Consider the following 14,839-nt stretch of genomic DNA (forward strand, 5'->3'; position numbering starts at 1 on the left):
AAGATGAACCAAAAAGGTCCAGACCAAGACGCACTATAATTAAAATATGAAAGAAAAAATCCTACAGCCAAAAATACTCTACCCAGCAAAGTTATCATTCAGAATGGAAGGAGAAATAGTTTTCCAGACAAGTGGTATACCTAAAGGAAGCAGAAAAAGAAGAATAAAGCAAGCCCAAAATCAGCAGAAGGGAGGAAATAATAAAAATCAGAGTAGGAGTAAATAAAATAGAGGCTAAAAAAAATAGAAAAAAATCAACGTAACTAAGAGCTGGCTCTTTGAAAAGAACAAAATTGACACACCTTTAACTAGACTCACCAAGAAAAAGAGAAGGCTCAAAGAAATAAAATCAGAAATGAAACAAAAGAGGAGAAATTACAATGGAGACCTCAGAAATACAAAAGATTATAAGAGAATGCTATGAAAAGCTATATGCCAACAAACTGGTTAATCTAGAAGAAAGGGAAAATTCTTAGAAGTATACAACCTTTCAAAACTAAATCAAGAAGAAATGGAGAATTTGAATAGACAAATCACCAGTAAGGAGATCAAAACAGCAATCAAAAACCTCCCAAAAAATAAAAGTCCAGGACCAGACAGCTTCTCTGGTGCATTCTACCAACCAATCAAAGGAGACTTAACACCTATCCTTATCAAACTATTCCAGAAAATGGAAGAGGAGGGGAAGCTTCATAACTCATTCTACGAAGCCAGCATCATCCTGATAAGAAAACCAGACAAGGACAACACAAAAACATTACAGGCCACTATCACTGATGAACATTTATGTAAATATCCTCAACAAAATACTAGCATATCGAATACAATAATACATTAAAAAGATCATACATCATGAGTGACGTCAGCATCATGGCAGAGTGAGCTTGCCCGGGACACTCTCCCCTCCAACATACAACAAAAAGGAGCAACCATATTCCAACAGAAAATACCCTAATAGCACAGGAATCCGTGGAGACTCACGGCAGCCACACGACAGAGGGTGGAGAGGCTGGAGTCCCCCTCAGAGGAGCTGGAACGGGATAAGAGAATTTGCTCCTTCCCCTAAAGACTGAGATCACAGCCTCAAAGGCTCTGTGAGGGAAGGAGCGGTGCAAGGGTCGCGCATCCACAAGATCACCCAGGACTCCCTTGGGCCCTTGCAGCCTAGGGGGAAGCACTCTAACAGAGTAAAAGCTTTTGTGCAGGGTGACCTCATCAAGCCAAGACCCCAGGAGACCAGATAGTGAGAGCTGATAAGGAAACCAGGGACTGCACGCAGGAGAAAGCACCCCTCCTCTGACCCACACTGCACCAAACCATCCTGCCTGAAGGCGGAAGGCTCAGAATATATAGCTCTCAACCCCCATCCAGTGGCATTAGGCTGTAACTGCAACTGAATAATATCACAATGGGAAAACCCCGTTCTTCCACCATCAGGCAATTCATCAAATCTCCAGAACAGAGGGAAAACAATAAATAACCAGAATTCAGTCCTGAGGAAGCAGAAATAAGTAAACTAAATGATGATGAATTCAAAATAGCTATCATCAAAAAACTCAGTGAGGTAAAGGAGAATATACGTAAAAGAGAATATACACAATTCAACAAGTTCAAGAGCTACTTCACAAAAGAGATCGAAACTATAAAGAAGAATCAATCAGAAATACTAGAGAAAAGACAGAATGGAAGAGATAAAACAAAATACAGATTCCCTGAATGCTCGAGTAGACACCATAGAGGAGCAAATCAGCATAATTGAAGATAGACATCTTGAAGTGCTCCAGACAGAGGAGGAGAGAGAACTGAGACTAAAAATAAATGAAGAAAGTTCTGAGACATATACAACTCAATGAGGAAATGCAACATAAGAATTATACGTATTAAAGAAGGTGAAGGGAAGGAGGATGGAGCAGAAAGAATGCTCAAAGAAATAATAGCACAGAATTTCCCAAATCTAGGGAATGAAAGGGAAATGTGTGTGGAGGAAGCTTTCAGATGTAGATTTGTCAATGTAAAAAGACCTACTGCAAGGCATACAGCAGTAAAACTGGCAAAAGTGAATGACAAAGAAAGAACACTCAGGGCAGCAAAGCAGAAGAAAATAACCTACAAAGGAACCCCTAACAGACATTCAGCAGATTTCTCTGCAGAAACCTTACAGGCCAGGAGAGAATAGAATGACATATTCAAAACTTTAAAAGATAAAAATCTTCAGCCAAGAATACGCTATCTAGCAAAGATATCCTTCAGATACGAGGGAGAAATTAAAGCTTTCTCAGACAAACAAAAACTAAGGGACTTGTTAGCCATGAGACCACCACCTACAAGAAATCCTCAAGAAGGCCCTCATATCTGAAAAAAGAAAAAAGGGGACAGAGGGGTCACAAAATACAGAGTAAGGAGACAAACAGATAGAATCCAAATAGGACAGCAAATATTCAACTACAGCATTAGGCTAAAGGGAAGGAAAACACAAAAAACAAAGACAATCTTGTCACTTTAACCACAAACTCACGACACAAGTTGGAATAAGATATGAGAATAATAACTTAGGAGGGGAGGAGGAAAGGGACTGCATCAGTTTAGACTAAGGAAATAAGAGGCCATCAGAAAATGGACTATGTTATGCACGAAATCCTGAATACAAACTTCAGGGCAGCCACTAAACTAAAAAGCAGAACAGAGACACAAAAAAATAAATGAGGAAAAAGCTAAGAAACACAGTATAAAAAACTGCATAAGTCAATGAGTAGACCAAACACACACGACAAGAAACAAAGGAAATGCAGGAAAACCAGAAAACGAGCGACAGAATGACAGCATTAAGCCCTCATACATCAATAATCACCTTCAATGTAAATGGATTGAACTCTCCAATAAAAAGACACAGAGTGGCAAGACAGATTAAAGAACAAGATCCAACAATTTGTTGCCTCCAGGAAACACAGCTCAGCTCCAATGACAAATACTGGCTCAGAGTGAAGGGGTGGAAGACGATACTCCAAGCTAATAGCAAACAAAAGAAACCAGGTGTCGCAATACTTATATCAGACAAAGTAGACTTTAAAATAAGGCAGGTAAAGAGAGACAAAGAGGGGCAATATATAATAATTAAAGGGACATTCCATCAAGAAGAAACAACGCTTATAAATATCTATGCACCCAATACAGGAGCACCAAAGTTCATAAAGCAACTATTAACAAACCTCAAAGAAAATATTAAAAATAACACAATAATAGTAGGAGACCTCAAGACCCCGCTCACATCATTGGACAGATCATCCAGACAGAAAATCAACAAGGAAACAGTGGAATTAAATGAAAAGCTAAAACAGTTGGACTTAACAGACATACACAGAACACTGCATCCAAAAACAGAAGAATACACATTCTTCTCAAGTGCGCACAGAACATTCTCAAGGATAGACCATATGTTGGGAAACAAGGCAAGGCTCTATAAATTTTTTAAACATTGAGATAATAACAAGCATCTTCTCTGATCATAATGGTATAAAGCTAGAAATTAATGACAAGAAAAAAGCTGAGAAAGGGACAAAGATGTGGAAACTAAACAACATACTATTGAACAACCAATGGATCATTGAAGAAATTAAAGAAGAAATCAAAAAATATCTGGAGACAAATAAAAATGATAACATGCCATACCAACTCATGTGGGATGCAGCAAAAGCTGTACTGAGAGAGAAATTCAATGCAATACAGGCACACCTTAACAAACAAGAAAAATCCCAAATAAGCAATCTCAAATTACACCTAACTAAATTAGCAAAAGAAGAACAAACAAAGCCCAAAATCAGCAGAAGGAGAGAAATAATAAAAATCAGAGCAGAAATAACTACTATTGAAACAAAAAAGGCAGCAGAAAGGATCAATGAAACAAAGAGCTGGTTCTTTGAGAAGATAAATAAAATTGACAAACCCCTAGCCAGACTTACAAAGAAAAAAGATCAACCCACAACTAAAATACACAACTATGTACTGGGGGGATTTGGGGAGAAAAAGCAGACAGAAAAAAAGGAAAAAAAGAAAGAAAAAAGAAGATTGGCAACAGTTGTTAGCTCAGGTGCCGATCTTTAAGAAAAAAAAAAAGAAGACTGGCAACAGCTGCTAGCTCAAGGTGCCAATCTTTAAAAAAAAAAAGAAAAAAGATCATACATCATGATCAAGTGGGATTTATTCCAGGGATGCAGGGATGGTTTGACATCAGCAAATTAATCAATATGATACAGCACATTAACAAAATGAAGAATAAACATCACATAATCTCAACAAATGCAGAGAAAGCACTGGACAAGATATAGCATTCATTTATGATAAAAATTGTGAATAAAATGGGTACAGAAAGAAAGTACCTCAACATAATAAAAGCTACATATGACAAACCCACAGCTAATATCATACTCAACAGAGAAAAACTGAAATCTATCCCTCTAAGAACAGGAACCAGACAAGGATGCTCACTTTCACCACTCTTATTTAACATAGTACTGGAAGTCCTAGCCAGAGCAATCAGGCAAGAAAAAGAAATAAAAGGGATCCAAATTGGAAAAGAAGAAGTGAAACTGTCACTATTTGCAGATGACACAATTTTATATCTAGAAAACCCTAAAGAATCCACAGAAACTTTTAGAAATAATAAATGAATATAGTAAAGTTGCAGGATACAAAAATCAACATACAAAAATCAATTCCATTTCTATATCCTAACAATGAACTAACACAAAGAGAAATCAAGAATACAATCTCATTTACAATTCCAACAAAAAGAATAAAATAGCTAGGAATAAATTTAACCAAAGTGGTGAAAGATCTGTACACTCAAAGCTATAAACATTGTTGAAAGAAAATGAAGACGACAAAAGGAATGGGAAGACATTCTGTGCTCTTGGCTTGCAAGAATTAACATAGTTAAAATGTCCATACTTCCTAAAGCAGTCTACACATTCAAGGCAATCTCTATCAAACTTTCAACAACATTGTTTACAGAAATAGAACAAAGAATCCTAAAACTTACATAGAACAAAAGACCCCAAATAGCCAAAGGAATCCTAAGAAAAAGAACAAAGCTGGACGTATCACACTCCCTGATTTCAAAATATACTATAAAGCTATAGTAACTAAAACAGCATGCAACTGGCACAAAAAAGACACAAGCATCAATGGAACAGAATCAAGAGCCCAGAAAAAACCCACACATCTATGGATAACTAATGTTCAACAAGGGAACCAAGAACATACAATGGAGAAAGGAAAGTCTCTTCAACAAATGGTGTTAGGAAAACTGGACAGCCACATGCAAAAGAATGAAAGTAGACCATTATCTTACACCATACACAAAAATTAACTCAAAATGAATTAAAGACTTGAATGTAAGATCTGAAACTATAAAACTTCCAGAAAAAACACAGGCAGTACACTCTTCTAACATCAGTCTTAGCAGCATACTATCAAATACCATGTCCGACCAGACAAGAGAAACAAAAGAAAAAATAAACAAATGGGATTGCATCAAACTAAAAAGCTTCTGCACAGCAAAGGAAATCATCAACAAAATGAAAAGACAATCCAACAATTAGGAGAAGATATGTGCAAACTATCTATCTGATAAGGGGTTAATACCCAAAATATACAAAAAACTCAGACATCTCAACAACAAAAAACTTACTATCCAATTAAAAAATAGCCAAAAGATATGAACAGGCATTTTTCCAAAGAAGATATACAGATAGCCAACAAGCACATGAAAAGATGTTCAACATCACTAATTATTAGGGAAATGCAAATCAAAACTACAATGAAAGGGCCGGCCCGGTGGCACAGCGGTTAAGTGCACACGTTCCTCTTTGGTAGCCCAGGGTTCCCCGGTTTGGATCCCAAGTGTGGACATGGCACCACGTGGCAAGCCATACTATGGTAGGCATCCCACATATAAAGTAAAGGAAGATGGGCACAAATGTTAGCTCAGGGCCAGTCTTCCCCAGAAAAAAGAGGAGGATTGGCAGATGTTAGCTCAGGGCTAAACTTCCTCAGGAAAAAAATAAAATTTACAGTGAGATATCACCTCATGCTCATCAGAATGGCTATAATTAACAAGAGAGAACAAATGATGGAGAGGATGTAGAGAAAAGGGAACCCTCATGCACTGCTGGTGGGAGTACAAACTGATGCAGCCACCCTGGAAAACAGTAGGTACATCCCTCAAAAATTTAAGAATAGAACTACCATATGATGCAGCTATTCCACTGTGATGTATTTATCCAAAGAACATGAAAGCACAAATGGGTAAAGATACATGCACCCCTATGTTCATCGCAGCATTATTCTCAATAGCCAAGATTTGGAAACAATCTAAGTGCCCATCAAGGGACAAATGGACAAAGAAGATGTGGTATAGATACACAGCTGGAACACTACTCAGCCATAAGAAATGATGAAATCTTGCCATTTGCGACAACATGGATGGACCTTGAGGGTATTGGGCTAACTCAAACAAGTCAGACAGAGAAAGTCATATACCATATGATCTCACTCATAAGTAGAAGATAAAAACAACAAATATATAGATACAGAGATTAGATTGGTGGTTACCAGAGGGGAAGAGTGGAGGGAGGGGGGCAAAGGGGTTACTGGGGACATGTGTCTGATAATGGATGGTAGTTAGTTTTTGGGTGGTGAACATGATGTAGTCTAAACAGAAATTGAGGTATAACGATGTACACCTGAAATTTATATAGTTATAAAGCAACGTTACCCCAATAAAAGAAAAACAACCTTTTAGCAATAGGTCCTCCTCTTGTTATTAAGAACATATTGTACGTAAAATAGTCTTTGTTCCTTACTAAGCATTATTACCAATAAATTAAAGCTAAGGCAACAAAAAAGGAAAGAAAAAATTTAGATGGTGGTTGCTAGGGGTTGGGTGTGGGGGAAACATGGGAGTTATTCTTTAACAGGTATAGAGGTTCAAGTTTCACAAAACCAAATGAGTTATGGAGATGGATGGTGGTGATGACTGTACAGCATTATAAATATAGTTAATAACATTAAACTGTACACCTAAAAAATAGAATGGTAAATTTAATCCTACATGTATTTTACCACAATAAAAAATATTGGGAAAAAAATTTTAACATAGTACATAACTTTTCTTTGTCTTCCCACAACATGCTGCACATATCTCTAACAGTGCTTTTAACAGTATTATGAAAGTGCCTGTTTAAAGTACTCTCTCCCTAAAAAGAGTACTATAAGCTTGTCAAAGTTAGTTTCTCCAGTGTCTAGTGGAGAAGTGCCTGTTCCAAGATAGGTAGGAGGCCGCAGAAGGTGGTCACTGAGGATCAGGCTCTGAAGTTAGGTTGCTGGGGTTTGTATACCAATTCCATCATTTACTAGCTCTGTGAACTTGAGCAAGTCACTAAATCTCTCGAAGCCTCAGATTTCTCATGTGAGACAGAAATAAAAATACTATTATTCCATTGGGTTGTTACAAGGATTTAAAATAATACACAAAATTTATATTATTGTTGAATATATATACTGTTATTAAAATCACTCAACAGTAAATTTTGTGGAACTAAATAAACACTTTGAACTCTTTAACATTATCCCATGACAGTTAAATTTAATGAAGCTAATAATTTCTGTCTATTCATCAAAACAAAGGCTAGGATCTCTAATTACATTAGGCTAACTCTAGAAAAACCATACACTCTAAAATTTGCACTTCCTTACTCTGGATTTCCTTGACATGAAAATAGTTGCATTTGTTTCAACCACAAACCAAAGATTTCACAAATTGCCTTCATTCTAGAGACCCTCATCAAGTACATTTTACCTTCTACATTTTATAAATCTTAAGAGAGTGACAAATTAAAACATAAAAACCATATTTTAATATAATGTATATAGTCTCAAGAAACCAACTCACTTAAGAACCCTATTCCATACTTACTCCAGTGGCTCGTTTCAGTGACAGTATTTTTTTTAATAAGCCTTCGCTGAAAGGTCATTTCCTACAATAATTAAGATGGAAACTCATTGCATGGCATTAAGAACAAGTTCATTAAAGGAATGAAACACAGAAAGCACATGATTATATGTAAAGTAGTCCTGTTTCATTTTATGTATGAGTAAACAAAAATGTAACCATAAACAAACCAAAATTCTATCCTATGGCTAAGCAGAATAAAATTGCCTATTTTGAGAGACAATAAGATGTAGGTTTCAATTGTCACTTACAGATTCCTTTTTCTCTCTTCTCCCAAATTACAGGTACAATGTAAGTTATTAAAGATTTAACATATAAAAGTTTAAATACTGCAAAACTTTTACAGACTCGTTATTTCACTAAGTTATTTCCGATCTTTATTTGGATAAAGAATTCCCTCAATTTAAGTAAACGGATTCTTACCTCCTGATTAAATTTATGTGCCATCTCATTGAGAAGCGAAGAAAAGAAACTAGTGTTTTGTAGCAGGACTCGGCCCATAACCCCGAGATACGTTGACATCACTACAGGATACCTCTGTACAAGTAAAATATAGCACATGTGAAATTTTGTTAGGGTACAACTATAAACAATTATAAATAATCATTGACATAGTAACAGTCAACAGGAATATGAAATAACAATATTCTCCTTCATATTGTTTCTTTAGAATGAACTGCCAATATTGCCTAAATTCTAACTTACTAAATACATAGGTCATACAATGTAAACTATATGCATTACATATACATTTATATGGATTACATATGTATATATAACAGAGAGAGGGAAAGAAAGAAAGAATAATGGCATATTTATATATTTATATTACTTTAAATGCTCCTAACATACATAGTTACATGGATCTAGTTAAAAGCTCAACTAAATAACCAGTGTTTTCATATATTCAGTATCTAATAAAACTATTACTATTTTTTTCCCATCCCTCTGCTTGAAATCTTTGTGTATGAATACACATGCATATAAGTGGAAAAGATAAGACAGCACTTTCCTGTGTGGAGAAAGGAAAATTGTATAACTGCCCTAAATTTACTTAATTTACTTCAAACTGGTCCAAAAATAAGAAAAGCTTTCCTTTTATAGCTAACTGAAGAATAATGTTCCAATGAAGAAGGAAAATAATTAAAACTAGAACCCTAGAGTTCAACACTATCCTGAGAAGTTTAAGAAAAATCTTACCTCCCCTTCTATAATACCTCTGAAAACATAGGGCAGAATTGGTTGAAACATTTGCGGGCCTAATACTGGGTTCACTTTAAGGGCGTTTTCCACAACCTAAAACCCAGAAAGAGACATTGGTAATACTTGATAATGCAAGTCATTGCTTCACGCAAAACACAGGTAAAGAAAATAATGTATCAAACATCACATACTAAATGTGAGAATACATATAAGTACATGAGATATTCAATATTCCAGGACTCGACACACTTTTACAAGATAATTCATTAAAAATTGTAATTTGATATACAGCGTATAATATTTAGACATAGCCGTGCTTCTCACATAGACAATCACATTCTGCTAACATAGGTATCACGCTGTTAATTCAATTCTTATCTTTGCGTTTTAAACAAATAATCCTTACAAATTGTTGCACTAACAGAGGCGGCAAAAGGCAGTGCAAAGTATTGGCTTTTAACAGTGAAAAGGAAAGTTAGCAACAACTATACTCACTGTCCAAAAATAAATCTACATTTAGGTTTATCAATAAATTGGATGAAAAAGAGCATGTTGTATATGTACTGCATATTTATTAAATGAGAAATCATCTTGTTTTATTTCTAATATAATCATATAGATTATTAATCATGACCACTGACTTTAATGGCAAAATTCTGAAATATAAATTATTTTATATGAGTGAGATGGGTTCCCTCAAAGGTAGCATGAAATAAAAAATGGGATAGAATTTTTTTGTTTGTTTACTTTTATCTTTAGGGAGAGGAAGGCAGTGATTAGGAAGCACCAATGAGAACCAAGAAGAAATCTACTACATTTCCAGAGGCCCCACTGCTCAAAGGGTAGGAATGAGAAGACACCATTTGAGAAGGCTGTGGGCAAGTACTAACCTCAAGGCAGAGCCAAGTTTCTCTTAAAACGTTCAGCAATGTTTCCTAAGATTGACAACTGGCATTCTGAGTAGGACAAGTGTTTATTGTGTGGGACTACTTCATGCATGGGCAGGCGGGTGCTCATAGCATCTCCGATCTCTGCTCATTCTGTGCTAAAAGTGTGCTCCAAACACTATGACAATCAAATACACCTCCATGCATTTTAAAACATTCCCAAGGAGGGCGGGGTATAATTTTAAAGGGAATGAGAGATGAATATTGGAAGCCACAAAGAAGAAATTCAATACATAACTGACTTATCATAACATAGAAAGTTGAAACCTAGGTTGCAACGGAGAAAGTTGAAACCTAGGTTGCAACGGAGAAAGCTGAAAAGCAACTTGATTTACATCACGTATCTTCGCTGTACCTCACCTCACCACAATACACAGGAATTAGCAGAACCATATACCTTTGGAAAGGAGGGTAAAAGAAAACAAAAATAAGACTGGTTGAAAGTCTATTTAAGAAACATTGTGAGAGATCTCGTCAAGATGGCGGTGTAGGCAGATTCTGAACTCATCTCCTCCCACAAACACAATCAGGTTAAATCTATTCTTGGAATAATTACACTGCAGAGAAAACCAAAAACTGAGTAAAAAGAACCCCCCTCAAGAAGGGACAGTCCTGACTGAGGCATAAGAGGCCAAAATCCCTTCTGGAGAGAAAAGACCCACCTTCATGAGCACAGAGCTTCACAGCTGACTGGGCAGGAGCCACCCTAAGGTACTCAGCTCTCCCTGGAGAAGCGGGGACTTGAGCAGGCGCATGTTACTGTTACCAGCATCCTTCAGACTGAGCACAACTGAGACAAGTGTCATACTAGCTTGGTTCACCAGGTAGCAACTGCAAAGGGGGAAAACCCCCAGAAAAGCTACTGGATGAAAGACGAAAAAAGCCAGCTCTTAAAGGACCCATGCACAAATTCACCCATCTCGGAGAGCAAGCTAAAATCACCAGAAAGCAAGCTGCACAGTCCTTTGGTGAAAAAAGACTCAACTGGTAGGCTCTAGGTGCGTCATGGTGAGAGGTGAGACCTCTCCAGAGACTGAGACATTGCTGGTAGCCATTGTTGTGACCTAGCACAGGCATGCTGGCAGATGGCATTGAAATTCTTCCCCAGGCCTGTTAGCCTAGGGGTCTACCACACCTGCTACAGCACAGTTCAGCCAGGGCAGGCAGCCTGCCCTAGGGACTGGCCCCACCCAACAGCTAGCCCTCAAGCTACTTGTCTGCCTGCATAGACTGGGTACCTTGATCCTCTACAGGCAGGTGAGTGTGTCCACCTCTGTGGGGCAGGGCCTGTTCAAGGACCAGGTGAACTGTGGGGGGCACTGGTGGAGGGGTGGGGGCCTCCGCAGTGGGTGACCAGGTACACTCGAGAGTGTCGAGAAGTGTACACGGACCAGGACTATGTTGACAGTGAGTGTGGACCTGTGGGTGGTGGGGCTTATAAGCGGTAGAAGACCTGTGCTTCAGAAACAGCCACAAAGAGGATTGGCCGACCTCCCAAAGCCTGAAACAACTGGGTGCTCCCCTGCCTAGGGCCAGCCCCATTCAGCTGCAATCCTAAGAGAGCAAACAACAGCCTTGCTGGCTTGAGACTTACAGCAACTATAACCCCAGGAGCATAGCAACCAGCTGCACTGGCTACCTACTCAATTAACAGGAAAACTGGAACAGGAGTGCACTATTAGACGTTGTAGCCAATGGTGCTGGGCTTCCCCAAACCCAACTTACAAACAGCCAGCCAGGGAGGGAATTACTAGACTCCCTGGGAACCTGCAGTAAGAGCAACCCTGCCACAGCAGAACACAAGTAGCCCACACAGGGGTCACTCCTGGAACATCTGGACTGATGATGAGAGGGAAGCATACTGCTGGGCCTCAAAAGGTATCTCTTACAAAAGACCACCTCTCCAAGATCAGAAGACATAGCTGGCTCACCTAATACACAGAAAGAGGCAAAACGAGGCACAGAGGCATAAAGGAATACATTCAAAGCAAGGGAACAGGAGAAAACCCCAGAAAAAGAACTAAATAAAACAGAAATAAGCAATCTACCTGACAAAGAGTTCAAAGAAAAACTCATAAGGATATTCACTGATACTGGGAGAAGACTGGATGAACACAGTGAGAATGTCAACAGAGAATTGGAAAATATAAAAAAGAACCAATCAGATATGAAGAATACAATACTGGAAATGAAAAAATTACTAGAAGGACTCAGTAGCAGAATAGATGATAAATAAGAATGGATCAGTGAGCTGGATGAAAGACTAGAGAAGTCACTGAAGCTGAAGAGATAAAAGAAAAAAGAACTAAAAAGAAGGAGAACAGACTAAGGGAACTCTGGGACAATATCAAGCACACTAACATTCATATTTATATGTGTCCCAGAAGGAGAAGAGAGAGACAAGGGAGGAGGGAATCTATTTGAAGAAATAACAGCTGAAAACTTTTCGAACATAAGGAAGGAAACAGACATCCAAGTACAGGAAACACAGAGAGCACCAAACAAGATAAACCCAAAGAGGCCCACACTAAGACACATTATAATCAAAATGTCCAAAATTAAAGATAAAGAGAGAATCCTAAAAGCAGCAAGAGAAAGGCGACAAGTGACATACAGAGGAATGCCCATAAGGCTATCAGTGGACTTCTCAGCCGAAACCCTACTGGTTGGAAGACACTGGCATGACATATTTAAAGTGCTGACAGGAAAAAAGCTACGGCCAAGAATACTCTATCCAGCAGGTTATTATTCAGAATGGAAGGAGAGATAAAGACCTTCCAAAACAAGCAAAAATTAAAGTTTATCACCAAGAACACAGTTCTACAAGAAATGCTGAAGGGACTTATTTAATTGGGAAAGAGAAGACCACAAATAGGGATAAGAAAGTTATCAAAAGAAAAACAAAGGCCAAAAAATCACTGGTAAAGGCAAAAATATAGTAAAGGTAGCAGATCAACCACCTATGAAGATAATATGAAGGTTAAAAGACAAAAGTACTAAAATTAGCTATTTCAATAATAAGAAGGTAATATATAGACGCACACAACAAGAGATTAGATACGACTTCAAAACATAAAACGTGGGAAGAGGGGAGTAAAAGACTAGAGCTTTCAGAAAGTGGTCAAGCTAGGGGCTGGCCCCGTGCCCAAGTGGTTAAGTTCGTGCACTCCGCTGCAGGCGGCCCAGTGTTTCACTGATTCGAATCCTGGGCGCGGACATGGCACTGCTTACCAAACCACGCTGAGGCAGCGTCCCACATGCCACAACTAGAAGGACCCACAACAAAGAATATACAACTATGTACCGGGGGACTTTGGGGAGAAAAAGGAAAAAAATAAAATCTTTAAAAAGAAAAAAAAAAAGAAAGAGGTCAAGCTAAAGAGACTACCAACTCAATATAGATTGCTATATATGTAGAATATTATATAGGAACCTCAAGGTAATCACAAACCAAAAACCTATAATAAATAAATAAGAGGGAAGAAATCAAACATATTACTAAAGAAAGCCATCAAACCACAAGGGAAGAGAGTAAGAGAAGAAGAAAGGAACAGAGACGTACTAAAACACCCAGCAAAAAAAAAAAAACAAAATGGCAATAAATACATATTTATCAATAGCTACTTTAAATGTCAACGGACTAAATGTTCCAATCAAAAGACACAGGGTGGCAAATCGGATAAAAAAACAAGATCCATACATATGCTGCATACAAGAGACACACTTCAGACCTAAAGACACTCACAAACTGAAAGCAAAAGGATGGGAAAAGATGCACCATGCAAATGGCAAAGAAAAGAAACTGGGGGTAGCAATACTTCTATCAGACAAAATAGACTTTAAAACAAACACTGTAACAAAAGACAAAGGGGGCAACACATAATAATAAAGGGACCAATCCAACAAGAAGATATAACACTTGTAAATATCTATGCACACAACATAGGAGCACCTAAATATAAAGCAATTATTAACAGACAAAAAGGAGAACTACATAGCAACATAATAACAGGAGGGGAATTTAACACTAAATTTACACCAATGGATAGATCATCCAAACAGAATATCAGTAAGGAAACATTGGCCTTAAACGACACATTAGATGAGATGGACTTAGTAGATATATATAGAATATCCCATTGAAAAACGACAGAATACACCTTCTTTTCAAATGCATATGGAACATTCTCCAGTATTGATCACATATTAGTCCACAAAGCAAGTCTCAATAAATTTAAGAAGATGGAAATAATACCACGCATTTATTTTAACCACACAGGTATGAAACTATAAATCAACTACAGGAAGAAAAGCAGAAAAGCCACAAAAATGTGGAGATTAAACAAAATGCTACTGAACAACCACTGGGCCAATGAAGAAATCAAAGGAGAACTAAAAAATGACCTGGAGACAAATAAAAATGAAAATGCAACCCACCAAACTCTATGGGATACAGCAAAAGAGGTTCTAAGGGGGAAGTTTATAGCAATTCAGGTCTACCTGAACAAACAAGAAAAATCCCAAATAAACAACCTAACAGTTCACCTAAAGGAACTGGAAAAAGCAGAACAAAGCCTCAAATCATCAGAAGGAAGGAAATAATAAAAATCAGAGCAGTAATAAACAAAATAGAAACTAAAAAAACAACAGAAAAAAATCAATGAAACCAAGAGCTGGTTCT

General features: G+C 37.6%; 1 protein-coding gene across 3 annotated transcripts in view; it reads right to left on the reverse strand.

Moving 5' to 3' along the window:
• IPO11 (importin 11) overlaps positions 1–14,839 on the reverse strand; it is a 225,219-nt gene that overhangs the window by 90,924 nt on the left and 119,456 nt on the right. For all 3 annotated transcript variants that reach the window (XM_046671978.1, XM_046671979.1, XM_046671980.1), the window contains exons 25-26: positions 9,209–9,304; positions 8,432–8,545 (exon numbers count right to left, since the gene is read on the reverse strand). In XM_046671978.1, the coding sequence (XP_046527934.1) occupies positions 8,432–8,545; positions 9,209–9,304 (210 nt within the window). The remainder of the gene's footprint in view (positions 1–8,431; positions 8,546–9,208; positions 9,305–14,839) is intronic.

Source organism: Equus quagga, chromosome 9 (assembly GCF_021613505.1).
Source record: "Equus quagga isolate Etosha38 chromosome 9, UCLA_HA_Equagga_1.0, whole genome shotgun sequence".
NCBI classification, from domain to species: Eukaryota; Metazoa; Chordata; class Mammalia; order Perissodactyla; family Equidae; genus Equus; species Equus quagga.